Source organism: Cebus imitator, unplaced genomic scaffold (genome assembly GCF_001604975.1).
Source record: "Cebus imitator isolate Cc_AM_T3 unplaced genomic scaffold, Cebus_imitator-1.0 Scaffold61, whole genome shotgun sequence".
In the NCBI taxonomy this organism is placed as follows: domain Eukaryota; kingdom Metazoa; phylum Chordata; class Mammalia; order Primates; family Cebidae; genus Cebus; species Cebus imitator.
In genome coordinates, this window is record NW_016107376.1 from 3,371,029 (window position 1) to 3,397,523 (window position 26,495).

A 26,495-nucleotide genomic window follows, 5' to 3' on the forward strand; every position below is an offset into this window, starting at 1 on the left:
TTTGGTGCTGTAAAAGAAATAGCACTTGAACATAAATTTTCTCAGCAAGGCACCCTTCTTATTTCTATAGAAGGGTGCATCTTGCAGATGGAGCAATGGCAAGAGCACACCTGAACAGGGAATGGAAGGAGATCTTATCCCTGACGCAGGTCACCCTTACTGCTGTATCATTCCCCTTTTGGCTAGGGTTGGACTGCACAGTGTAAGCTAATTCTGATTGGCTATTTTAAAGAGAGCAGGGATATGAGCCAGAGTAGCAGGGTGAGCAGTTTTGGCAGGCAAGACGGTTACTGAACAGGTGACTAAAGGTGACTTAGGTCAGAGCCAGTGACCAGGGTGGCTCAGGACAGAACAGGTGACCAGGGGTACAGACATGAACTACTGATTAGAGCTGGTGGGAAGGTTGTTTACTGAAACTAGAGGCAAGGAGAGGAAGAGAATGAGGAAGTTAAACATTAAAATGGAAAATAAAGAACACAGAAACTGAACATACTGGTATACTGGTTCTCTGAAGAGAAATTTGGAACTCACTGTTTTCAACAGTACATATTTTTTCTTACTTTAATCTGGCAAGAATCCTAATACTATGCTGAGTTAGAGGGTTGTGAAATAAATTTCATTGCTTTGTTTCTGATCTTAGGAAGAAAGTATTTAGTATTTCACCATTAAGTATGCTGTTAGCTGTAGGTTTTTGCAGATGCTTTTTATCAAATCCAGAAATTTCTCTTCTACTCGTAGTTTGCCAAGAGTTTTTATCATAGATGTGTGTTGGATTTTGTCAGATCCTTTTTCAATATAACTGACATGGTCATGTCATTTTGCTAAGTGAATTATTTTTTAAATTTCCAAGTTGGAAAGAATGATTCTCATGAAGTGCCCTGGGACTAATGATGTATACATAGAACATTTTCAGTGATATCTAAATAATGCAAGATAAATTAGAAGATAATGATAAAATTTTCCTTCTTCTCAGTTCTTTATACACGTATTGCTCTTTTTCTATTAACTATAGCTACTGATTAGCTTGCTGAAATTACCTTTCTTTCAGTAAATTACCAGTCTTTTAGTTTTATGATTCCTAAATATTACCACCCTAAATACACATTTTAATTTAGATTAAGCTGGGTTTGAAATTAGGATAACTAAAGTGAGTCAAATTGAGTGATGCTACTAAAAACAAAACAATAAAAAAGTTCATTACAAAAACTACTAATTTTTTTCCTGTATAACTTAAGTACTATACCTAAAGTATTGTACACATTGGAGATTAGGGAGTATAGTAATAAACGCTGTTTACTTTAAAAGAAAAAGACAAAACAGGTCCATTTGAAACCTAGTTGAATGTTTTTGCATGAATACACTGCTTTGGGGCGATTTTATATCTGCAGCTTTGAAAATCACAGTAAGGTTGATTCCAAAAAAGGATAATGCAGTCCTAGCCCTGCATCCCTGTGAGGTAGAAAAGAAGCTGTCTAGGTGTGTCCGCAGCTCCCTAAGGCATTAATTTTAAATGCCTTTGTATTCTGCTTCCTGTAGTTTCCATTAAAGCTTCCTCCAGCTGCAGCCTAAAGCCACAGGTGGCTTGCTGGAAACAGGAAAGCGCCTGAAGTCAAGCCAGTCTGTATCTGCTCTTCCAGCTCGCTGTGCACCTTCTCGGTAGTGGTCTCCAGAGACAGGCAGAGATACTATCCAGACAACCTCAATAAAATGTCAACCACATAGAATGTAAGCCACAAAAATGTCAGTTCTCCAAATAATGACTTTAAAATGTATCTAACTCCACTGAAGTCTTCAAGATGTTTTATCCGAGAGAATGTAGCTATTTTTCCCTTACCAGATTGATCCTGGCTTGAGCTTCACTCTGAGGTTTAGTCATTGGAGGGTAATCATTTAGGATCCGGTAACTGACTTTTAATTAAGCAGATTTAGACCTGGATCTTGCTGCTTATTATGGGGTTAGATTTCCAATATTTCTTTAGCCAAAACGTTTATTTTCTCTGAAGAAATGGCTTTTTTTTTTTTTTTATGAGAGAGATATTTCCAATTTAGGGAAGATGGTTTGAGTGACATTTGTTCTTGGACACAGGGTGTGTCATCAGAGAGTGACTGACAGGCATCATTTTCTAAATTGTGTCATCATGATTTATCTATGTCTTATCACTCTTAATGAACTATCATTTTTCTTTTTCTACTTAAATACTAAATATACTTCCTCGCATATTAAAGCCATATGTAATAAATAATCCATACCTTCAGTCATTCTTCTTCTGTACTATGCATGCCAATAAGCTTAAGTGGTTTCTTTAAGTAACAGTAAGTTCACACCAGAATCTAAGCTGCTCAAACTCCACAAAATCCAACTCTCTCTTTAGTTTGCGGGCCCATTTCAGATGAGCAGAATCATTAGCAACATGTGGTTCTGCACTGCGTACTGCTGACGTTTCAGAATAATTTTGTCCTAGATGCCATCTGTGAATATCAGGGACTGGGCCTTTGGAAGCATTTCAACTTCGGGAAATGTCCGGTTGTGCAAATACCCTATAGTTTCGCCTGACTTAGAAGCTATGGACGGACCAAGCCTGACCTACTAAGTAATGGACCTGTAACAAAAATCACCCGCACATTTGCTATCCATGGGATCTCCAGTCAGAGTCGAGGACAGCCACCATTGTTCATGTTTCCTGCCAAGGTCCAAGTACAAAATCCTAGCATGCCCTAATGTTGAAAGCGGTCCTTTCACTGTGAGAGGACAATGGAATGAGAAAAGCAGATTGAAGGCTAATCCCAGTGAACTTTAACTTTGGAACTAGCAATGACCTATATTTGTGTAGAATGCAGGCTTTACGGACATCACTTTCAGCACCGTTTAATCCTCGTTCCCAGTAGGAACAAGTAGCCCTGCTTTGAGCTTATTTCATCCTCACCATTTCTTTCAAAATTGTCAATAAATTGTTCATCCCTTTATGCTCTTCTTCAGTCATTTCTGAGCTATCTGCTGAGGCCGTGGAGTAGAAAAAACTAAATCCTATGCTCTGAGGATTGTTTTTTGTATTCTTTTATGATAGACCATTTAATCATCTTGAGATTATTCTTTATCTCTCCTCTGTATTTTTATTCTGAATTATAAAATTTTTATCTCAAAGAAGGTCTTTTTCTTCCATAAAGATTTTTTTCCTTTAGCTTCTCATGTTCTGGAAAAGAAAAAGTTAAAGAGTGTGGCTGAATATAAACTGGACTGGGGTGTTAAATGCCACTCAGCCTCTTTCTATCACACTATGTAAATAAAAGATTTGTTGGCAGCAATGTTCTTGGTGTGTTGGGTAAATTCTTCATAAATTCAGTTTTCAGTCTGACAGTGTTCATAAAAGTGAAACATAAAAGTAAAACATGCACATTTTCCACCAGTTTTATTATGCAAAATGCTTGATTTTGTATAAAATTGGATTTTTCAAGGTTAGGAAAATGTTCAGTAAATCACATCAGCAGTTCCAAAAATGCACATAGAACCCCATGTGTTTTCCCACATCTCTCAGCAGCTCTATGAGTAAGGAGGAGACACCTGAAGGCTCTGTGATGGAAGCAAAGAGTGAGGGAGGGAGGGAGGGAGGGAAGGAAGAAAAGGGAGCGATGAAGGGAGGGATGGAGAGGTGGGGTGGGGTGAGGGGGAAGGAAGAAAAAAAGGAGGAAGGGAGGGATGGAGGAAGGGAAGGAGGGATGGGACGGGGTGGGGGGGGAAGGAAGGAAGAAAAGAAGGGAGGGAGGGAGGGAAGGAGGAAGGGAGGGAGGGCAGGAGAACAGGAGGAAAGGAGGAAGGGAGGGAGCCTAGGAGGGAATGATCTGATCATGTTCTCAGAGTGTGACAGAAAATGCAAACTATGTTCTTTTAAAAATCCTCCATGTACACGTGAGGTCTGTTCTGTTTGGTCCGCACAGTGACGTGTCTTTGTTTTAATGCAGGGCCTCAGCAAGGATGTGGTGGTTATCTGACAGATTTGAATAATACTTTTGTCTCTCCTGATTCTGATTCGAATGGAATGTACGACAAGAATTTAAACTGTGTATGGATCATAATTGCACCTGTAAACAAACTAATTAACCTCACCTTCAATACATTTGCTCTGGAGGCAGCAAGTATGAGGCAAAGATGCCTTTATGATTATGTAAAGGTAAGCCTGTTTCATTGTTTTACAGAGCCTAATCATCTCAGACTCTAATACAGTGTATTCCAGTTTATATCATTACAGGAAGTCCTGAAAATTGTGAGTACAGGTACTACTGCTTTTTAAAATGACCTGTTCTTCAATGATGCAACATTTAATATTATAGATGCTCTATCTTCATATTAAATTAATCTTTAACATGGGTGACTCAAATTTTGTCTGAATGGCTTCTAATATTAGCATCAAAACCTCCTATTCATCAATGTCTTGCAAGAGACGATCTATGGGAAGGTCAGTTTTCTGAAGAGAGATATTCAAAGGAACTTTGGCAAATCCTAAAGTAAACAATAATGTCAGTGACACAGATAATCACCTCTTAATTTGACTATTTCTTAGGCTTGTAGATTTGCTTATTACATTATGTTTAGATATGAAAATAGTTCTGAAATCCCATTAAAAGTAAATTGAGGGCTGGGCAGGGTGGCTCACACCTGTAATCCCAGCACTTTGGGAGGCTGACGCAGGCAGATCGCTTGAGGCCAGAAGTTGGAGACCAGCCTGGCCAACATAGTGAAACCCCATCTCTACTAAAAATAAAAAAAATTAGCTGGGCGTGGTGTTGGGTGCCTGTAATCTCGGCTGCCAGGGAGGCAGAGGCAGGAGAATCGCTTGAACCCACGAGGCGGAGGTTGCAGTGAGCCAACATCTCACCACTGCACTCCAGCCTGGGTGACAGAACAAGACTCCATCTCAAAAAAATAAATGAATAATAAATCAGGAAACTTCTGTTCAATTTTTAATGACTCTTTAATATTAAATTATTATATCTATCAGGTGATATGGGTTCAGATTATAAGTGTTAAGTAGCATCAATCAATATTTACCACTGCACTCTCAGGGGAAAAATAATAAGTATGCAAGATTTCTATTTATGAGGAGCATAGGTCTGATTGGAAAATTATGGGATGACGCATGCGCATTAACAATACACAGTTCAGGATAGTAGCATTTAAGCGCTGATGAACGCATTCGATGCAAGCCTGAAGCAGTGTGCAAGCTTAAAAGGAAAGAAAGTTGATGAAACTCTGACATGATCAAGAAACACTTAGACTGAGGGAAGACTTACTCAAGTCAGGAGAGAATTCAGGCAAGGTGAACATTTTCAAAAAGGCAGAGAACTTGGTATGTGCATGTTCTTGAAAGAGTAAAGAGGCTGGATGTATTGAAGCAGAAAAGTTCTTAAGAGTAGCAAGAAATAAGATGGCCTACATAGAGAAGTGCTGAGATTACAAAGGATCCTCAAAGTCAAACTCATGACTTTAGACTTTGTGTGGCTGAAAATAAGGAATGGTTGAAGGTTTTCCAATGAGCAATGTGATGAGAACGGTAGCTAGGGAAGACCAACCTGAAATCAGCAGCTGTGGGAACTGAAAGGGAAGGAGGCTGGGAGGGCTCCCAGGAGAGGTCACTGCTAGGTGGGGATGTCACTCTTAGACCTGGATCAGGGATGGGTGTAATCCGGCAGCCGTGGCAGAGACGGCAAGAGGGGTGCAAGAGAAACTTAAGCTCTAGGATTGTCTAAACTTTTAAGAAAATTGTTTTAAAAGGAAGGAAAATGTGTGGAGGGAATATCGATTCGAGCCCTTAATTGTATGCTTATGTTTTTACTATGGAAAGGGCTAAGGCTGGGAGACCAGAAAAATAACACTGTGGTTTTGGTGAGAGCAAGACAGACAAGTGGGACTGCAGTGGGCAGGCGTGGAATTGAGCATCAATGAGAAGGCGGCTCCATGAACAGCGAGGATGCAGCACAGAGCTTTCCTCACGTCAGGAGGAAGGATGCTTTCCTAGAGGGAGTCAGCCTGGAGTCCGAGAGTCAGGCTCTCAGCTCCGGGAAAGGTATCCAGGGAGGCAGCTGGAGAGGGCACAAGGGGCAGGAAAAGAAACAGATGCATCGTGAAGAAATAACTGTGAAGACCAGGAATCGTGTAGTATCCTTGAAGTCAAGAGGCAGGGGGGGTCTTTTACAAAGCATGGGTGGGCAGTACTATTAAACTGTCAAGTAGAGGCCAAGAAAGGCAAAGATGCAGACCAGCGTCATTCCATTGGATGACAGTCATTTTAATAAAGCATTGGCACAGAAACTGGATCAGATAAGTTCATGAAAGACTAAATATAACAGGGAATGTCAATTCAAGTCGAATTCTCCTTTTCTAAAATGAGATCTGGATGGTCAGGTGTGGTGGCTCACATCTGTAATCCCAGCACTTTGGGAGGAAAAGGTAGGCAGATTGCTTGAGCCCAGAAGTTTGAGACCAGCCATCCTACATAGTGAGAACCCTTCTCCACAAAAAATACAAAAAAAGTATCTGGGTGTGGTGGTATGCACCTATGGTCCCAGCTTCTCGGGAGACTGAGGTGGGAGGATCCCCTGAACCCAGGAGGAAGAGGCTGCAGTGAGCCGTGATTGCGCTACTGCACTGCAGCCTGGGCAACAGAGTGAGATACTTTAGGAAAAAAAAAAAATGTGGAGAGAGACCAAAGTGACTAGAGCAGTCCTAAAGCTGAATTCAAAACTGTCCAAGAGCTCCCTTGGTTTTACAGAAAGGTAATCAGGTTTAGAGGCAGACAGTATGGAGACTCAAAGCCAATTTTGCTGTCAGACAAAGTTCCTGATCTCCCCGATTCCTCATCACTTCTTCAATTTTTCTTGAAAATCTCCTAATAGGACCTCCCGTGAAAGGCAGTTTTGAGGGTTAAAATGATGTGTACTGGAGTGTTCAGACCATGCCTGACATCAATGGTAAACAAATCTACCTCCCTTGTTTTTCCCTTGGAGTAATTCCAAATAGGCATGGGCACTATGAAATTTATTTTCCTTAGAAACTAAAAATAATGGGTTTACACATAAAATTACAATTTTACATTCTTATAGAATGTTTTGAGCATGGTTTTGCTAGGAGATTGGATTTACTCTCAAGATCCATTTTTATGGAGTCTGATTTGATAATGTCATCAAAACAGCTTGTTATGGTCTGAATTTCCATAATTCATTCAGGCCAGAAACTGCAACATCAAAAACAAGGAGTTATTTTCTTGCTTCAAAATAAAATATCTTCTTTTTCAAATAAATCCTGTTCAGAACTATTCTTGTTTTCCCCTTTGGAAAAGCAATTTCCTTCAGTTGGCAGTGTTTCCAACTACCAGTAAACTGGCAGATCAAAGAACAACCCTCGGAATGTGGAGCTTGGAGGTTTCTTTATTAAACAGATTTTTCTGTGATAAATAGGACATTTGATTCCTTTTAGATTTTTTTTAGAGATTATGATCAAATTACTTTTTAGAAAAGCTAATTTAACTGAACTCTGTGGTAGATATACAAGTAAAATCATACCAAGTCCATTATTCATTCATAATTCTGTCCTGTTTGTTTTTGAAAGGGTTGACTTGGAGAGTAATTATGGTAACCAAATCACCTAGTTAATTGTGCATTTCACTGAGTGGTCTCTGTTGAAATCCACATCACATCCATTGTAGAAGGAGTTAGTTGGCAAAGGTATGTGCCAGGCCCTGTACCAGCATCACTGGAGATGTAGAGAGTTAAAGACATGTCTTGAGGAGTTAAAGCTTCTTGAGGAGCTGTCAGGAAGGTGTAAGAGACTGACATGTAAACAAATCATATTCATTTAAATAATTACATTTAAAGTAAAAATAAAATACCTTTAAATAATGGACAGTTTTGTCACATTGTATAACAAGTTGTATAACATGATAAAAATCACAAATAAAAACAAAGTAGAAGGGCAGAGCAGAAGAGGCTCTGATTGGCTTCATCTGGGGGTTTAGGAAAGGCTTCCTGGAGGGGATGGCTGAGCTGCGATTTACAAAATGAGCAGAAACTCATTCTCTTTTGTTATCCTTTACAAAATTAAGAGGAACATCACAAAAGCATGCTTCCTGTGGGAGGCTGACTACCAAAATGGAGGAGGACAGGAAAGGCTGTGAGCTACACCCTCTCATGCCCAGCTTCTTGGTTGTCACTCGTGTGGTGAGCAGTGACTCGGGCAGCAGAGGGGCCAGGAATATGAGCCTAGCTGACTTTTTCCACCAGGAAATATGGAACCAGCAGAGAGATGTCCTCATCCTAACAGTGTCCAGTTTTTCCTCAACCCCATCAGTGGTTCTGTTTTTCTTTTCTTTTCTTTCTTTTTTTTTTTTTCTTTGAGATGGAGTTTCATTCCTGACACCCAGGCTGGAGTGCAATGGCACGATCACTCCTCACAGCAACCTCCGCCTCCCAAGTTCAAGCAATTCTCCTGCTTCGGCTTCCTGAGTAGCTGGGATTATAGGCACATGCCACCATGCCCGGCTAATTTTTGTATTTTTAGTAGAGACAGGGTTTCATCATGTTGGCCAGGCTGGTCTCTAACTTCTGACCTCAGGTGACCCACCTACCTCGGCATCCCAAAGTGCTTGTATTATAGGTGTCAGTGCCCCTTTTCCTAGCCAATGTTTTGTCAGCTTCCTTTCCCACCTGAAGTGAATGTCATCTATACTATAACCGACCCATAATGTAATTTCAAAAAATATCCTAAAGGCAATGAAAAGGAGAAATAAAAAAGGTAGGTATATAAAATAGTGTATATTCACATATGTAAATACTCCCCCACCGATATGCAAAGTCAGGTAATAAAATAGGTTCCTTTTATATGTGGAATGGGGGTGAATAAAAAGTATAAAATTAAACAAATATGGGTGGGTTGTATTTGCAACTCACATGTCAATAGCAGCATCACCATCTGCAACATGAATTTCCAAAACAGGGGAAAAACTCAAAACAAACATTTCTAAACCAAAGTACAGTCTTCCCTCAGCTTACACAATAATCGCATTTTTGGTACATATGAAAACTGTGCAAAATGATTTTTTTGTTAATATATAAAATGGATTTAGGTTCTGGGATCAAATAATTATAAACAGATTCTTTTTTTTTTTTTTTTCTACGCAAATGTCTGACAAGACATTCAAAAGTTATGTGGGACATAAATCTTCACTTTGCAAAAACTGTTCTGTGAATGAGTAAATGCTAGTTATAGCCCCACATTATAGTGATGACCCAACAAACCCCACACTTGTGCAGAACACTGCCTGCGGGGTGGTATTGACCTCAGTGAGAAGGTCTGACTTAATGCACTGGGTTTTAACCATTCAGTCTGTGTCAGCCACTGGAGCCAAAGTGGGGGCTGTCCATCTTTGGGGAAAGGATCAGCAATCTGTGGAAGCATCACATTCCTATCCATATGAGGTCGTACCTACTATTCTTTTTTTTTTTTTTTGAGACTGAGTCTCCCTCTGTTGCCCAGGCTGGAGTGCCATGGCACGATCTCAGCTCACTGCAGTCTCCGTCTCCCTGGTTCAAAGCGATTCTCCTGCCTCAGCCTCCCAAGTAGCTGGGACTACAGGCATGTGCCATCATGTCCAGCTGATTTTTGTATTTTTAGTAGAGATAGGGTTTCACCATGTTGGCCAGGATGGTCTCGATCTTCTGATCTCGTGTTCCACCCGCCTCGGCCTCCAAAAGTGCTGGGATTACAGGCGTGATTCACTGGGCCCGGCCTGATTCTTTCATTCAAGCAATGTTAATTAGCATACCTACTATATTGTAGACATTGCTCCAAGAACTAGAAAAGAACATTGAGATTCTAGAAAACAATACCAGGAAACTCCTGTACTGGTAGAACTGATTCTAGTCATTGCTTCTTTGTGGCTTTTTCTAAGACAACTGGGACTAGTATAATGTTTTTTTTCCCCAGAAGATTCTGAAATGGGTCAGAGTTTAGCCCCAAACCTGCAAAGTCACTCTCTACTCTTCCCACACTGAATTATGCCCTGGCATGTTGCCCAACAGACCCCGTCAGAGGTTCTGAAATAAGATCAAAGAATTTCTGAAGATACTCTAAGATGCTCCAAGTAAGAATATCAAAATCCTCCTGTGATCAAATTCCCAGGGAAATATTAAAAGATAAAGTCCTAAGGAAATTAATCTATAAAATTATTAGATTCAAAAGAATTATAGTCCAATATCAAAGTCTATTGCCCTTGTGCATTAAACATTCACAGGAATTAAAATCCAAAAATTTTCTCAGGTCAATGGCTGGGTGATGCCATGGCTACAGCAGAGCCTGCCTGTCACTAAATTATTTGTACAGTGCCTTCAGGATCTTTAGCAGATTCTAAGACTATCAGAGTTCTAAAGGTGGAGAAAATATAACATTCTTCTCAGCACTTACCCACATCCACAAGACTTAGGACATAATTCAAGCGCCAGGTCCAACGCAGTTGTGCCAGGAAATGTATGCTCCCAGAATGCGGCCGGAAGCTGTGTACGATTGTGCAGCTCCTAAAGGCACCATTCACATCCCAGTCTATACAGGATTCCCCCTCCTCATCATTGTATAGGATACCCCCTGCAGTGCACTGTAGAGTGACCTGGCAAAAGTTTGTAGTGGGGATTGTTACCAGAGAACAAGAGAGCAGATAGAGATCTTGGGTTTGACGCACCGGAGTCTAGAGCCTCCAATGTCAGTTATCCTGAGGCCAAAGGCTATTTCAGCTCACTCAGGAGAAATCTTACTGTGGCACTCAATGAACTAACACAGCACCAGCATGGGGCCAGGATGTATGCCATTTCCTTCCATCCAGCCCTGGCCTCCGCCTCATACCTTCTTCCACATTGACCAGTTACCCATTTAAAACCCAGATCAGATCTTGCATCTCACAGGATCGGATCCTTGGCATGAAATGTATGGAACCTCACACCTTTGTTTGTTGTTTTTACTGTTCTCTTATCCCAGCCTCCAGGCCAGATGAAGGGGGTCATTAGTTGTTGACACATGTCATGAATTTCACACTTCCATGGTCTGGCACTCATGTCTGTCCCACTGGGATACCCTTCCTCTTTTTTTTTTTTTTAGATGGAGTCTTACTCTGTCACCATGCTGGAGTGCAGTGGCACGGTCTTGGCTCACTGCAACCTCCGCCTCCCGGGTTCAAGCAATTCTTCTGCCTCAGCCTCCCAAGTAGCTGGGACTACAGGTGCATGCCACCACACTGGGCTGATTTTTGTATTCTTTAGTAGAGACAGGATTTCACCTTGTTAGCTAGGATGGTCTCGATTTCCTGACCTCATGATCTGCCTGCTTCAGCCTCCCAAAGTTCTGGGATTACAGGTGTGAGCCACCGCGCTGAGCACCCTTCGTTTTTTGTAGGTCTGGAGGTCTCTACTTACATTTAAGGGCCAATCCATATGTCTGTCTCCATCATGTGTGTTGTCATGATACATTTCCATTCTTTTATTGTAGTACTTATTTTTCTCTATTTTGTATATAATTTATATAGACCCATATTTATATGTATACATATATAGTATATATGCATGTATACACAAATATATATATATTTAATTTATAGACTTTCACTCTCCTTTGTTCATGAGGAGGTCTATGTCTTAAAGGTCTAGAAAGGGTGTATAAGGCCATTGAAGACCTTCAAGACACAGGACCTAAGCACAGAGGCCTGGCACACAGGTCCTAGAATAAAAACGCTTACTAATATAAATGTGATTATAAAGACAGCAATGATTATCATGAAATTTTAACTTGTTTACCAGAAAAAGTCCACGACTTAAAACTTGGCAAATGTGCTCTTCTGTGAAACAAGTCGATGAAGATGAGAAAACTCGAGGATCTTTTGATTCTGAACGCACTAAAATCATGTTTAAGTTTGGAAAGACAGTGCCATCTAGTGGTCCATTTCTTTTTCTTCTGAAATGACTGGTTTTAGACGTTCCTGTCTTACATAATCCTAGCACTTTAGAATAATGTCAGTGGTCACGGTCGTGGCTGTTCTGAGGCCTTGAACACATCATAGCTCTCTTATGAATTTAATATTTGGAGTTAGATACACACGGATACTAGAAATACAATGAAGATTACTCAGAAGAAAACAAACGTTTTCTAGTCACGTGCTTGAGAGAAATCCAAGAACCCCCTACTTTGATGGCTGTTATAGGAGGCTGCGGTGGCTGGGAATTGTTCTGGGTGCTGGCACAGACACCACAGTAAAGAAGTCAGACAGAGTCCATGTCCTCACCCATGGGACTTACATCCTTGTTGGGAAAGAGACCGGAAAAAGCAAAGCAACACTAAATAAGATCAGTTTTGATTATAATAGGAAAATAAAGCAGGGTGATGTGGGGGGAGGGTATCATTTAATAGCACTGGCCTCTCTGAGGAGGTGACATGTGAACTGAGGGCCCATGACAGGAAGTCCTTAGCTGTGCAGGTTCAGCTTCAGCTAAGGAAAGACATCTCCCATCTCCAGGCAGGAAGAGCGGTGGGAGCAGGGCCATGGGCAGGAGTCCTCCTGGGATGAAAAAGGTACAGCCAGCAGTGAGATGCAGGCCAGACCATCTGGGGCTTGTGGACCATAGCAAGGAGCTGGAATTTTACTTTAGGTGCAACGGGGGCCTGCCGGAGCATTTTAGAGAGAGCAGGAGCATCATCTGATTGGAGTTTGCAGGCATGCAGGCAGTTCAGTGGAGAACACTGGCTGCTCTGGCATTAGGTCTATTAAGAAGATGTTTCAGTGGGAAGAGGTGAAGGACGATGGTGATCACCTGGAGATGGAGCGGCTGGGGTATATTTTGAAGGTAGAATGGAGTGAATGTGGAATCAGAGATGACTGAAGTTGTAGGCTTGAAACATTGACGTAAAGAAGACTCACGGAGATCAGTTTTGGGAGGGCTAGTGGGAGAGAGGAATCAAAGCACTTATTTCTTAGCTATTTATTGAGTGCCTTTTATGTGCAGACACTTTTCTAAAAACTGGGAACATAGCAGTGGGCAGAACAGAAATCTGAGCATTCATAGAACTTGTATTCTCTTCTGAGGGAAAGGCAATGAAATAAACAAGTTTAGCCTGGGCAACATAACAAGACTGCATCTCTAAAATTATTTATTTTTTTATTTTTGAGATGAAGTCTTGCTCTGTAACCCAGGCTAGAGTGCAGTGGTGCAATCTTGGCTCATGGCAACCTCTGCCTCCCAGGATCAAGCAATTCTTCTGCCTCAGCCTCCCGAGTACCTGGGATTTCAGACATGTGCCACTATGCATGGCTAATATTTTTTTATTTTCAGTAGAGACAGGGTTTCACCGTGTTAGCCAGGATGGTCTTGATCTCCTGACCTTGTGATCCACTCACCTCAGTCTCCCAAAGTGCTGGGGTTATAGGTGTGAGCCACTACACACGTCCTGAAACAATTTTTTAATTAGCTAGGCATGGTGGCATGCACTGTAGTCCCAGGTACTTGGGAGGCTGACGTGGGAGGACCACTGAGTCCAGAAATTCAAGGCTGCAGTGAGCTATGATTGCAGCACTGCACTCCAGCCTGGGCAACAGAGAGACCTTATCTCAAAAAAAAAAAAAATTAAATACGTTGTATATAGAAGGTAATACTTGCTGTGGAGAAAAATCAAGCAGGAAAGGAGATGGGAATGTTGGGAGAGTTTACGTAAGGAACCTGTTATTGAGTTGGGGATATCTTTTTTTTTTTTTTTTTTGAGACAGCCTTTCTCTGTCACCCAGGCTGGAGTGTATTTGCACCATCTCAGCTCACTGTAGTAACCTCAACCTCCTAGATTCAAGGGATTCTCCTGCCTTAGCCTCCCGAATAGCTGGGATTACAGGGGTGCACTACTATGCCTAGCCAAGTTGGTGGTATCTGAGTAAAAACCTGAAGGAATATAGGACGACAAACCATGTGGATATACAAGGAAGAGCATTCCAGGCAAAAGGAACAGCAAATGCCACACCCAAGAAGCAGGAGCATGCCTGGTTTGGCTCAAGAAGTGGAATGAACAAAGTGGAGACAATACGAAATTAGATCAGGGGCCAGGCACAGTGACTCATGCACCTGATGTAATCCTAGCACTTTGGGAGGCCAAGGTGGGCGGATCAGGAGGTCAGGAGTTTAAGACTAGCCTGACCAACATGGTGAAACCAAATCTCTACTAAAAATACAAAAATTAGCCAGGTGTGGTGGCACACACTTGTAATCACAGCTACTCAGGAGGTCGAGGCAGGAGAATTGCTTGAACACAGGAGGTGGAGGTTGCAGTGAGCTGAGATCATACCACTGCACTCCAGCCTGGGCCACAGAGCGAAACTCTGTCTCAAAAAAAAAAAAAAAAAGAAAAGAAAAATTAGATCAGAAAGGTTAGGGGCAGGAGAGGAGAGAAGGCCATTGAGATGGCTTTGGCTATTCTATTGAGTGGATGGGAAGCAGTTAGGAAGGTTTCAGCCGAGTGTTGACCTCGTCTGACTTACACTTTAACAGTATCCTCTGGCTGACATTCTGAGGATAAAGAGAAACAAGAGTAGAATCAGGGGCTTCGTGGGAGGCTGCAGCGATCATCTAGGAAAGAGATCAGAGCAGCTGGGGCCAGAGTGCTAGTGTGCGCAGAGGGTAAGGCAGCAGTGGGTGAACGGACTCTCATGACACATGCTTCTTAAAATCATGTATTACTTTCCCAAAGAGGAAAAAAATGTTAAGCATCATACCAGGGTTTTACTGAAAGTCATAATATATACAATCCAATTATAATTCTGTTCCTAAATTACGACCGCCTTTAAGAACATCCATGTAAAAATGTTGTGAAATATGCAACTATTTTGTAAATAATGGAGAAGTAATGATGTGTTTTTCTTCTCAGTTGTATGATGGGGATAGTGAAAATGCCAACTTGGCTGGAACGTTTTGTGGCTCCACCATACCTGCTCCTTTTATCTCTTCTGGTAACTTCCTTACGGTTCAATTCGTCAGTGACTTAACGTTAGAAAGGGAAGGATTTAATGCTACATACACCATCGTGGACAGTGAGTAAATAAGCATTTTGTATGTTATGAAATACACATGTATTTATGCACTGAAAAGAATGCCCTGCTTCTTATATTGAAGTTTCAATGTTAATTACTAAACTCAATGTCAATTACTACCCAAACTCAATGTCAATTGCTAAACCCCATGTTAATTACTCTATGTTTAATCTGTGACACAAATTTGCTATAATCTTTAGTCAAGGATATAAACCCCCAATTCTTAATAGGATGATGAAAATATAGCTCCTCTGGGGTGGGAGGAAGGGAAGATGGAATTTTAAAGATGGCTTGAGAGGAGACATGAATGAAATGTCTCCTGTGTTGCTTTTTCTTCCCTCCCCAGTGCCTTGTGGTGGAACATACAATGCAACTTGGACCCCACAAAATATTTCATCACCCAATTCATCAGACCCAGGTGTCCCACCTTCCATCTGTACTTGGGTCATCGATGCCCCTCCACATCATCAGGTCAAGATCACTGTGTGGGTGTTACAGCTGAGCTCCCAAGACTGCATGCAGAATTACTTAGAGCTTCAGGACTTGCCACAGGTAACAATCAGCCGCATCTAGTGACCTTTTCTCCAGTATCTGCAAAACACTTGAAGTAATGAAGTCAAGATTATATAATTTTCTAAGTGACTTCCAGCTTAATGTGTTTTTCCTCTGTACAAAAGCCCTCCAATCAGGGGTGTCGAGAAACTTGACCTTGGTCTGTCCTGTAGGTCTGGAGCTCTCAAAGCTTCATGTGCCTAAGAAGGCATTTAAGATGCATCTTAAAAGTGCATCCTCCTTGGCACGCCCTCAGAAACTGATTCCCCCATAGAACACCCATTTATCTGAATTTCTGACAAACTTCTCTGGTGTTTTGGTGCCAATACCAGAGCTCCATGGATAATGCTTGGAGGAGTATTGATAGTGGGATCTGTGTATAGGTGGGATTGAAAGGGGCAACACAGGACACAAGAGAATCAGGAAGAGGCCGTTTGGAACCAGTCTTACAGGTCTATATTCATGGTACTATCAGAGAGATAAAAGGAAAAAGCCATTTTTGAGTTTAAAAATGCCAAGTCGGAATTTCCCCTGGAATAAGATGTTGAAGATACAGCTGAGAGTGGGATGTTGACTGAAGGCCCAAAGATTTTTGTGCATCATCGTGATCATGACAGGTAATTGAAATAATGAGAAGAATGTGATTATCCAGGGAACATATGTAAAGGGAGCGGCCATGAACTGAGGATGGCTACCAAGGAGAACATCTAAGAATTCCTCGATTATCTTTCTGCAGGTCAGAGGGCAACTAAGCCTCCCCAGTTCATTCTGAGAATGTCATGTTCAAAGCCCCATGTGTTGGACTAGTAGAGTTTCATCTGTCTTCTGAGTTTTCAGGGTCCTCTTCGTTATAAGTCTGGGGTCCCCTGCTTCTTACATGGTCTTGCTGGGGAGAGAGATGTCCAGTTTGTCCGGCTCCAGTGTGGAGAGGTGTGAGATGTGCTGGCGGCTGAACAGGCCCTGGACTTGCTGAGTTTTGTGCAAAGCATAGATGCTGAGATGAGCTCCCAAGCTCCAAAGGTGGACAAGATGCTAGATGATTGTTACTCCGTTGGTAATGGTTTTCAGGACAAAATCCCTGTTATCCAGAGGTACCCTTACCGGAAGGACTTACGGCCAAGTGGAACAAGGCCCTTTTGGTGAAAGCTCTTTCAGTTTCTCCCCTGCTTCATGAAGCTAAGACAATGGGGATCAGGGTGGACCACTCAGCGGGGCACAGAATGCCATTTACAGGGCACTAGGCACAGGCTGGAACAGAACAGCAGCTGGCATAGCCTCGAGTAAGACCCAGTGTTTGTCATGACTGAATGATGTTTTCAACTGAATGAATACAGGAAAAAAGTCAGGGTTTCAGACTGGGCAGGTAGGGAGGAAAGACAAACAGTGACTGATGAGCTGGGAGGAACTGGGATTCTTGAGGGATCCAAGAGCAGACAGAGAAGCCCTCACTGGAAGATCATGAAGGAATGATGTGTAGGGCTGTTACAGAGGACGGTGGCTAGCTGCCACTGGAGATGAACAGAGATGCAGAGATGGAAGTCACTGGTGTTGAGAGATACAAAGTGAGGGTGTTTAATGGCTTGTCTGTAAAGATACTAAACCTCTAAGGGTTCAGAAAGGAAATTGGGTGCAGGAGATTACTATGAGCTGAGACATCTTGAGTCTTTCATAAATGAAGGGAAGTAACCCGGAGAAAAGTAAGTGAGAGTGATGAGAATGGTGAGACTATCTTTGGCCAGACGTAGAGACCCTCAAAGGAGAACCAGCTTTGAGGTGAGGATGGAAGCTGCAGTGAGGAAGCATCCCACTCTTCCCCCCAGGGCGGCCCCCACCCTTCGTATTCAGTGAACTCTGGAGCATGGGAAAAGAATGGCCTCTACCAGGATGCTGCTGGAGAACGAGGTTTTGCCAAGGTCACAAAGTGGAAAGGCAGGGAATGTATACAGAGAATAATTGACAGTGCAGTTAACATTCATAGGATACAGCAAAGTTAGACTAGAACCAAGAGGAACAGACAGTGAGGGGGAGGAGTGGAAGCCCCGAGCAGTAACAGCAGTTTGCAGGGAGAGGCAAGTGGGGTCTTTGAGTTGGTTCCTAAGGACTGCAGATATTGGAGACATACCTGTGACAGGGAGGCCACAAATACTCTGACTTTGGTACAACTTGTTTTTACGCATGAACGGCTGGGCATTCCACTGTATTTACTCCAGGCTTTTGAGAGGCGATGAGGGCCGCCCAGGTGTTACAAAGGAGAACTGGGACCTCATTACAGGCCCTCGCTGGCTTGGGGGATGTCCACTGGAACCAAAGGCTCTGATTAGATTTGCTAAGGGGTAGCAAGGGCTGGATCAGGGCAATGGTGGTTTAGTCCTCTGGAGCTCAGGATGATGGCAAAAGCCCCAGGAGGAGAAACACAGTGAACTGTCAAGTAGCACAGCTGTGCTCAGAGCAATGGCACAGGCCTCGGCTGGGAATTTGCATCGGGGGAAGGGTCTTGTTTTCAGCAGGAAGTGTCTTTGGTTTCAGCAGAAACTTTGCCTCCCCTCCTCCCACTGCCTCGCCAAGGTGCAACTGTGTCAATTCCAAGGCCAACGTGAGTCTTCTTGCAGAGCACTTCCAACATCAGAGCTAGTTTCCATGGTTAAATATTTAAGCCGTACTTTTATATGCAGTTTGATTTCTGTTATGGCCTGTTCTTTTCTAAAACTATATCTAACATGATTTGGCTTCCATTTCATTTCAGGGTCATGGAAATTCGAGAATTAAGTTCTGTGGCAGAAATGCTTCGGCCGTGCCAGTGTTTTATTCTTCTATGAGTACTGCAATTGTCCTTTTCAAATCTGGAGTTTTAAACAGAAATTCTAGAATGAGTTTCACCTATCAGATAGCAGGTGAGCCCTGGAACTTCATCTTTTATTCAGAAAAGCTGCCATCATTATAATTATTCCTAGAATAATTTTAATTGTTTCTGGAATTGACTCCTGTGAGTAATTAGGATTTGTTAACAAAAACCACACCCATCTCTTAACTAGAACCCAGGCACAATTTAGCAAATTACTAAAGTTGATTTCTAAAGAGGGAAAGAGAAAATAATACTAACCAAGATGCTTAGAATGCGAGCATTTTCTTCAAAGACTATGTAGCTGATTTTTAAACTAGTTATCTTATTAATTATCCACTTAACCACATTGAATATAAATGTTTATTTATAAGAAATATATTTATTTACAAAAGCCTTATCAAAATATAATTCTCATATCATACAATTTATCCATTTAAGGTTTATATTTCAGAGGTTTTTAGTAGTTTCACACAATTGAAAATCTTAGAGGCCGGGCGCGGTGGCTCACGCCTATAATCCCAGCACTTTGGGAGGCCGAGGCGGGTGGATCATGAGGTCAAGAGATAGAGACCATCCTGGTCAACATGGTGAAACCCCGTCTCTACTAAAAATACAAAAAAATTAGCTGGGTGTGGTGGCGCGTGCCTGTAGTCAGTCCCAGGTACTCGGGAGGCTGAGGCAGGAGAATTGCTTGAACCCAGGAGGTGGAGGTTGTGGTGAGCTGAGATTGCACCATTGCACTCCAGCCAGGGTAACAACAGCGAAACTCCGTCTCAAAAAAAAAAGAAAATCTTAGAAAATTATTTTGTAAAACTCAAAAAGCCTTGAATGGGTTACCTGATTACTATCACTGAGAAGTTTATTTTCACAGAACACTTTATTTAATATTTATTTTGCATTGATTCAAATGAAAGCTGACTTTGGTGAAAACGAACAAAAGTACTTTTGGTATTTTTTTACCAAAAAAAATAAACGAATAAAGAACAATTTGCCACAGGTAACTCACCAATGGATTTAAAATCCTTGTGCAAAACTGTATCTTGGAGGTAGTGTCTTTGCCTAAAAGGGAGTCTGAATGCTAGCCACTTCCACCTCAGCATGATCAGAAAAGTTCGCAGGATGCTAGAGTATTTGTCTTGAAAGGAGGGAGCTCCTGTGTCATACTTCACTCGGGGTGTGTGTGTGAATGACCTGTGTGCTGCTTGTGCAATGCACTTCACCGCGTAGGGTCTCAATTATCTCAAAGGTAAAACGAAGAAGCTGGATTACTTTTTTCTAAACTTTGTTCAAATGTAATGACCTTTTTGAATGATTCCTGTGGAGTTGAAAGAGCACTAAATATTTGGATGCATACATTAATTATGCATATTTTCCCTCTAAGATTGCAACAGAGACTATCACAAGGCATTTGGCAACCTGAGGAGTCCTGGATGGCCAGATAACTATGACAATGACATGGACTGCACCATTACTCTCACGGCCCCCCAGAACCACACCATTTCCCTCTTTTTTCATTCATTTGGCATCGATAACTCAGTTGAATGCAGAAACGATTTCTTGGAGGTAATACACATTTGAATATCATTTAAACAAATTATTTAAAAGATGATGGATCACTTAAGATTTTACATGTTTTCTCTAGTGCTGCTAATACGATATGAGTTTTCTTTGTTTCATTAATTTATTCATTACCTTTCCATTCCCTAAACATTTACAGTGTACCAGTCCAGCCAGACACTGGAAATTGGGACCCTTGGGGCCCTCAGGAGATTCCTAGTCTGGTGGGATGGACAGATGGGGTATAGCCAATTACAGCACAATGTGGAAAGGACTAGCCGAGCCCAGCATGGGTAGGGGTCCCTAACTCAGTCTGGGAACTAGAAGGCTTCTTTAAGACGGCAATATGTAAGTTGAGACCTAAAGGATCAGAGGGAAGTCTAAGGACATCATGATTCTGTAAAATGAAACTGAATGATACTAAATAGCTCACCTAACGTCCCTGACCGCTGCAGTAAGTTGGGGTATTTTCAACATCCTCTGAAAACCAGTGTTTCCTTGAATAAGTGCTCCCTGGCTGCAGGAGGTGTGCTCTGTCCTTTCTCCACCACAACCCCAGAGCTCTAATTTGGATACGGAAGTGACTTTGCTGTTTGCCCATCCTCCACTCACCCACCCTCCACCCCCAGGTTACACTGAGAGAAGCCTTCCTTGCTCCCGCAGCAGACAGAGCCATGCCCTTCGTGGGCCTGAATCTTTGGGATCCTCCACTGCCCCCGATGAGCCCCCTCTGTGCTCTTTCTGCCCCATTGCCTGCGTTGGACATGTGAGAAGGAACACGAACATCATCCCTCATAGGCAGGAGATATTCTGAATAAGCCTCATCTGACGCAGGCCCAGGGTGTGGAACTCAGCACCTGTGTTTTGCCAGAAAAACCCCAGAGCTCACGGGGTTGTGACCTCTGCAAGCTCTGTTGAAAATGTATTCATCCTCAGGAAATAAACTCAACTGGAACCTAAGACCCAAGAGCATAAGGATGCTGAATTCCTCTGTGAGTGGAATTTAAATCTTAACCTCATCCTGACGCTCGCTAAATTGGCTGTTTGACCACGTAAGAGTCTTCAGTAAGGTTTCCAAAAACCTTGTTCCTCTACACCTGATCTGGAGTTTTATTTAAAAATTTTTTTTTCTCATTGCCTCTTTGATCAGGTCTTCATTCAAAATAAGCTGCCCACTATGGTTTGATCTCTGTAGCGTAAACAAGTGGATGGGTATGCAGCAGGTCTCTTTCCTTCTGTGGGAGGATTCTTCCCAGTGGGCTTCTGTTCAGCTGCTAGTTTCTTGGTAGCTGCAGCCTTTGTTCCCAAGAAACATCTTCTGCTTCACAGCAGCAAGGGACTTCTTTCTTTTCTCTCCTGCAACCCCCGTCTTCTGATTTGGCCTCTAGGGCTGTGTCACCTTCTGCCTGGCCTGGCGAGGAATGGTGTACTGGCACGTGATCTTTGCTTATGGGTTTAGCTTCAACATGATTCCTGATGTGGAGTTTTATCATCCTGGAAAGCTCTCCCCTTTGGAATTCATCTAAATCCTTTACAATCAATAGCCTTAACATATAGTGCTATAAAGAACACTCAAAGGAAGCTCATGCCTTTTCTGAAGGAATACTCACCACGATAGGAAACCGAAAGATGTATGTAGCAGGGCGGAAATGAAGAAACGAATACAGTATTGTTTGTGCCGGTCAGGTTATTCAACTCGGACCTATGTTCCCCACCCCCACCATGGAGGTCCAGATATTTATATGAAATGTAAAGCGGACAGAATGAGGGGAGTGGGATCTGGAGGAAAGATGGAATAATCCTGTTAGGCTGGAGTCACAGTGCAACTAACTCTTAACTCACTCCAGCTTGAATGAACCATTATTGACCAGAGTCACCATTTGCCATTTGCCTGATAGATGCCGGGAAGCAAAATCTTGCTTTCCAGCCATGGAAAGAGAGAACTCCTCCTCCTAGCTGCCCTTCATTACTCCATAGAATGGATCTGAAACTTCCTGTCCCCTAAGCATAGAAAGGAAACCACAGCTTAGGCTTGTAATACATAGTTCCACCGGGCTCTCAGTGGGAAGACTGTGGGCATAGTTTCCTGGCAGCTGTACCAGGAAGCCTCAGCATTCCATTCTTGTGAACTGTGGTGGCAACGGAAATGTCTGACTGAGGATTCTGACTGTGTTACTACCAAGCAAAGGCTGAGCTCTAGACCATGCTTGGGATCTGCGATTGTTTTCACGCCTTCACCTACTTTTCCAGGATCCTCTGATGTCCCAGAGATGGCTGCCGCTCTTGGTGGTCCTGTTCAGAGAAGAGAAAAGTGAATAAGACAAGTTGTTGGCAGTGTCAGTGGAAATTAGTAGCTTGCTGCTGCTCTCAGAGTAATGGCATTTTAAAAGAGGACCCCGAGAGGAAAACACCCAGACTCAAGAGTATGATACTGGCAGGTTTTAAATATGGCAGCCCTGCCATCTACTAGTGGATAACTGGCTACTTTGTTTAAACGCTTAGCAGAATAATACCCAAAGCACTAGACAGGCATTATTCTCTCCCATGGGCTATATACTACATAGACCTAAAAGGAACCTCAGCTGATCAACACAGCCCAGCAGGATTAGACTGTCTTAACTCTGTGACTTAAGATACCAGCAGTTAACCAAATTTTAAATCATGGAATTATAAAAGGAACAGAGGAACCTGCAAGATTTTGAATACATAGATCAGGAAAATCAGCATTTCTACATGTCAGGCTGGTTCCAACATACATTTCCTGTGTAACGTTTCCTTAAGCAGCGTCGAGGCCCTCCTGGAAGTAGTGCTGGCTGTGAATGCAGGGTAGGACCAGGCTGGAGGACAGAAAGTGGTTGAATTCACTGTGTGGTTCTCTCTCCCCACAAAACACCAACTCATTTCCTGTTTTTGTATGTGTCTACTCAAAAATGAGTTGAAATGAAAAAGCAACAAGGCCTTGGAATGTGTATTTAAAACACATTTAACAACAGTCAGAAGTTGTATAATTTGTAATTCTGTCCTTTTCCCATATAGAAATTCCTTTTGTTCTGAACTTTATTATACTTTGCATTGTATTTTTTCATAGCCCCTTTACAGCCAGGTAATTTTCAATGGGAAACACGTCCATGCATGTGTGTGGGAGTGTGAGCATGCATATGTGCACACGTGTGTGCACACACCCACACGAGAAAGGTAAAATAGTTGACTGGAAACACAGCAGGCAACGCTGCCCCCACCTATCCCCACCTCTTACAAATTCACTTTACCTACGTTCCTCAAAATGTTTCCCCAGAAGCAAAGGTTGCAGGATCATAGCACGAACTATTATATAAAAAAGCAGCCTGGTGTTTTCACTGCTGTAGGTTAACAGATATTTCTGAATCCAAATGTAAATGTTTTTTGACCGACGTATGAAACGTTTTTCCCCTTTGCAAGTGAAGTGACATCTGCATGTATTTGAGAAAACCCTTCATTCTTAGGTAGGTAAAAAGACAAAGCTTTTCTGAAAAATGTCATCATTCAAATTGTCTCACGTTTTAATCTATACACATTAGAGAAGAAAGTGTAAGTTTAATAATGAATGACTCATTCCTAAAGGTGAGAAATGGAAGTAACAGCAATTCACCATTACTGGGCAAGTACTGTGGAACTCTGCTGCCAAACCCTGTCTTCTCTCAAAATAATGAACTATACCTACGATTTAAGAGTGATAGTGTTGTTTCCAATCATGGATATGAAATCATCTGGACCTCATCACCCTCTGGTAAGATATTTGCACTTTGTACAGGAAAGCAGTGTAGGTGAGAAAAACATAAGGCATATAATAGAAAAAGGCAAAGTAACCTTACATGTTTAGCTACCCATGTACCTGATTAATTTAAGAACAGACACTTTGAACAATGAAAGTACAGATTACTTTTTTTTGCGATGAAGTCTCACTCTGTTGCCTCAGCTGGAGTGCAGTAGCACAATCTCAGCTCACTGCAACCTCTGCTTCCCGAGTTCAAGTGATTCTCCCGCCTCAGCCTCCAAGTAGCTGAGGTTACAGGCATGTGACACCATGCTCAGCTACCTTTTATATTTGCAGTAGAGACGGAGTTTCCCCATGTTGGCCAGGCTGCTCTCAAACCCCTGACCTCAGATCCACCCATGTCAGCCTCCTGAAATGCTGGGGTTACAGGCATGAGCCACCACGCCCATCCAGATTACATTACATTCTATATTTACTCATTATTTCAGTTTATAAAAGAATATACATTCATATATGAAGCATATATAAGTTATAAAAATTTAAAAATTCCTTTGTAAATTTATATTTGTTAGGCTTTTTGACTTTTGGCTTGACCATCAAAGAAGTTCTTTGAGAATTTAAAGAAAAATATTTACGAAAAATCCAACTTGTGAACACATTCTGGCATATATATGAGTAGTTGTGCTTCTCGCAGGCCCTGGCATTTCTTGGCAGTCTTCAGATAAATTGCTTTTTTAGGGTAGTAAGTATCTTCTCACATTTTTCATTGGCAATTTATCAAACAGCTGAAGAAAGTTTAAGTCATGTCAATGCAGTTAATGCAAGAGAGGAGGAATATCTTTATGAAATGTCCGGAAATGCCAAAATACCTTCAAAACAAGAAAGATAAACAGAACTCACTTAAATATCCTAAGAAAAGCATTCTATTAAGACAGTCTTGGGTTATGGAATCTTGGCACCCAAAGGAAGCTTAAAGATGACCTCCAATGCTCAAATTTTATCACGAGTAAATAAAACACAAAGGTTAGGCTGGGCGTGGTGGCTCACGCCTATAATCCCTGGGAGGCCAAGGCAGGTGGATCATCTGAGGTCAGTAGTTCTAGACCAGCCTGGCCCACCCACACAGTGAATCCTGTCTCCACTAAAAATACAAAAATTAACTGAATGTGGTGGTGCATGCCTGTAATCCCAGCTTCTCAGGAGGCTGGGACAGGAGAATCACTTGAATCTGGGAGACAGAGGCTGTAGTGAGCTGAGATCACACCACTAACACTCCAGCCTGGGCAACAGAGCAAGACTCCATCTAAAAAACCCACCAGGATTAATGAGTTGCCCAAAATGTTCTGCTAGCCTGAGGTGGAGGTGGGACTCGACCTCGGGGGTCAGAAGCCCAGCCAGGTGCTCTGTAACTATGCCGGCCAGCTTCTTCCTATCCAGGAGGCAATCTGGATCTCCACAGATATGTCATGTAAATCATGACAGCCTTTGTATACAGACGAACAAATTGAAGAAATTAACACCAAAACTTGAAGCATTCGACCTTAAGTATGTCAGTTATCAGCCTGACAAAGTCACTTTTATAATGAAGACATTCTTGCCACCTCCTACAATAACACATTCCCTCTTGGTTTAGCGCTACATTTTTATTACTTCTAATTTTACTTTACTCACATCATCATCATCAACTGGGGGCAGAGAGCTCTGCACTATCGAAAGCACACAGACGACAACTTGATTTTCTCTCACAGTTACTTTATCAAGTTTTCCCCCCCCATTCTGCTCTCCACACCCAATTTCTTTTTTTTGAGATGGAGTCTCATTCTGTTGCCCAGGCTGGAGTGCAATGGTGCAATCTTGCCTCACTGCAACCTCTGCCTCCCAGGTTCAAGCGATTCTGCAGCCTCAGCCTCCTGAGTAGCTGGGATTACAGGTGCACGCCACCACGCCTGGCTAATTTTGGTATTTTTAGTAGAGATGGGCTTTCACCGTGTAGGTCAGGCTGGTCTCGAATTCTTGACCTCTTGATCCGCCCGCCTCCACCTCCTAAAGTGCTGGGATTACAGGCATGAGTCATCGTGCCCGGCCGACTCCCAATTTTCAAAGTACAGTCCCAGAGGAAGTTGTCCGAGGGCTGTGAGATGCAGGCAGAGGCATGTGTGTTGAGGATGGAAGAGGTGGAGGCAGCGATGGCAAGAGAGTGGAAGGAAGGAGAAAGGGTGTAGCTGAAAGAAGAGGAACAAAAAGAGGGGTTTCTGCCTCCTTTATTCTTGCAGGGTCTGAGGACCTTAAGAAAATAAAGTCTTACTGCCCAGCAAGCCAGACCGGATGGCTTGTAGACTGTGGAATCAAACTTCCTGCCCTGTTTGCCTTGCAGGATGTGGTGGAACTCTTTATGGAGACAGAGGCTCCTTCACCAGCCCCGGCTATCCAGGCACGTACCCAAACAACACGCACTGCGAGTGGGCCCTCGTGGCTCCTGCTGGAAGGCTTGTCACCGTCAACTTTTACTTCATCAGCATTGATGATCCAGGAGACTGCGTCCAGAACTATCTCACACTCCACGATGGGCCCAACGCCAGCTCTCCCTCCTCTGGACCATACTGCGGAGGCGTGAGTAAAACATTTTATATTCCCATGTTATTTTTAGATAAAGAGAGTCACTTAGTGTAGCTTTTTTTTTTTTTTTTTTTTTTTT

The 26,495-nt window shown here is 42.4% G+C and overlaps 1 protein-coding gene and 1 long non-coding RNA gene across 3 annotated transcripts in view; one reads left to right on the forward strand and one right to left on the reverse strand.

Moving 5' to 3' along the window:
• Positions 1-26,495, forward strand: part of CUBN (cubilin) — a 305,685-nt gene that overhangs the window by 274,615 nt on the left and 4,575 nt on the right. For both annotated transcript variants that reach the window (XM_037739008.1, XM_017529781.2), the window contains exons 60-66: positions 3,958-4,166; positions 14,933-15,095; positions 15,442-15,647; positions 18,391-18,538; positions 19,871-20,052; positions 23,647-23,812; positions 26,175-26,410. In XM_037739008.1, the coding sequence (XP_037594936.1) occupies positions 3,958-4,166; positions 14,933-15,095; positions 15,442-15,647; positions 18,391-18,538; positions 19,871-20,052; positions 23,647-23,812; positions 26,175-26,410 (1,310 nt within the window). The remainder of the gene's footprint in view (positions 1-3,957; positions 4,167-14,932; positions 15,096-15,441; positions 15,648-18,390; positions 18,539-19,870; positions 20,053-23,646; positions 23,813-26,174; positions 26,411-26,495) is intronic.
• LOC108305192 overlaps positions 21,883-26,495 on the reverse strand; it is a 15,582-nt gene continuing 10,969 nt past the window's right edge. Inside the window, exon 3 of the long non-coding RNA XR_005200470.1 lies at positions 21,883-21,893. This is a non-coding gene — a long non-coding RNA (uncharacterized LOC108305192). The remainder of the gene's footprint in view (positions 21,894-26,495) is intronic.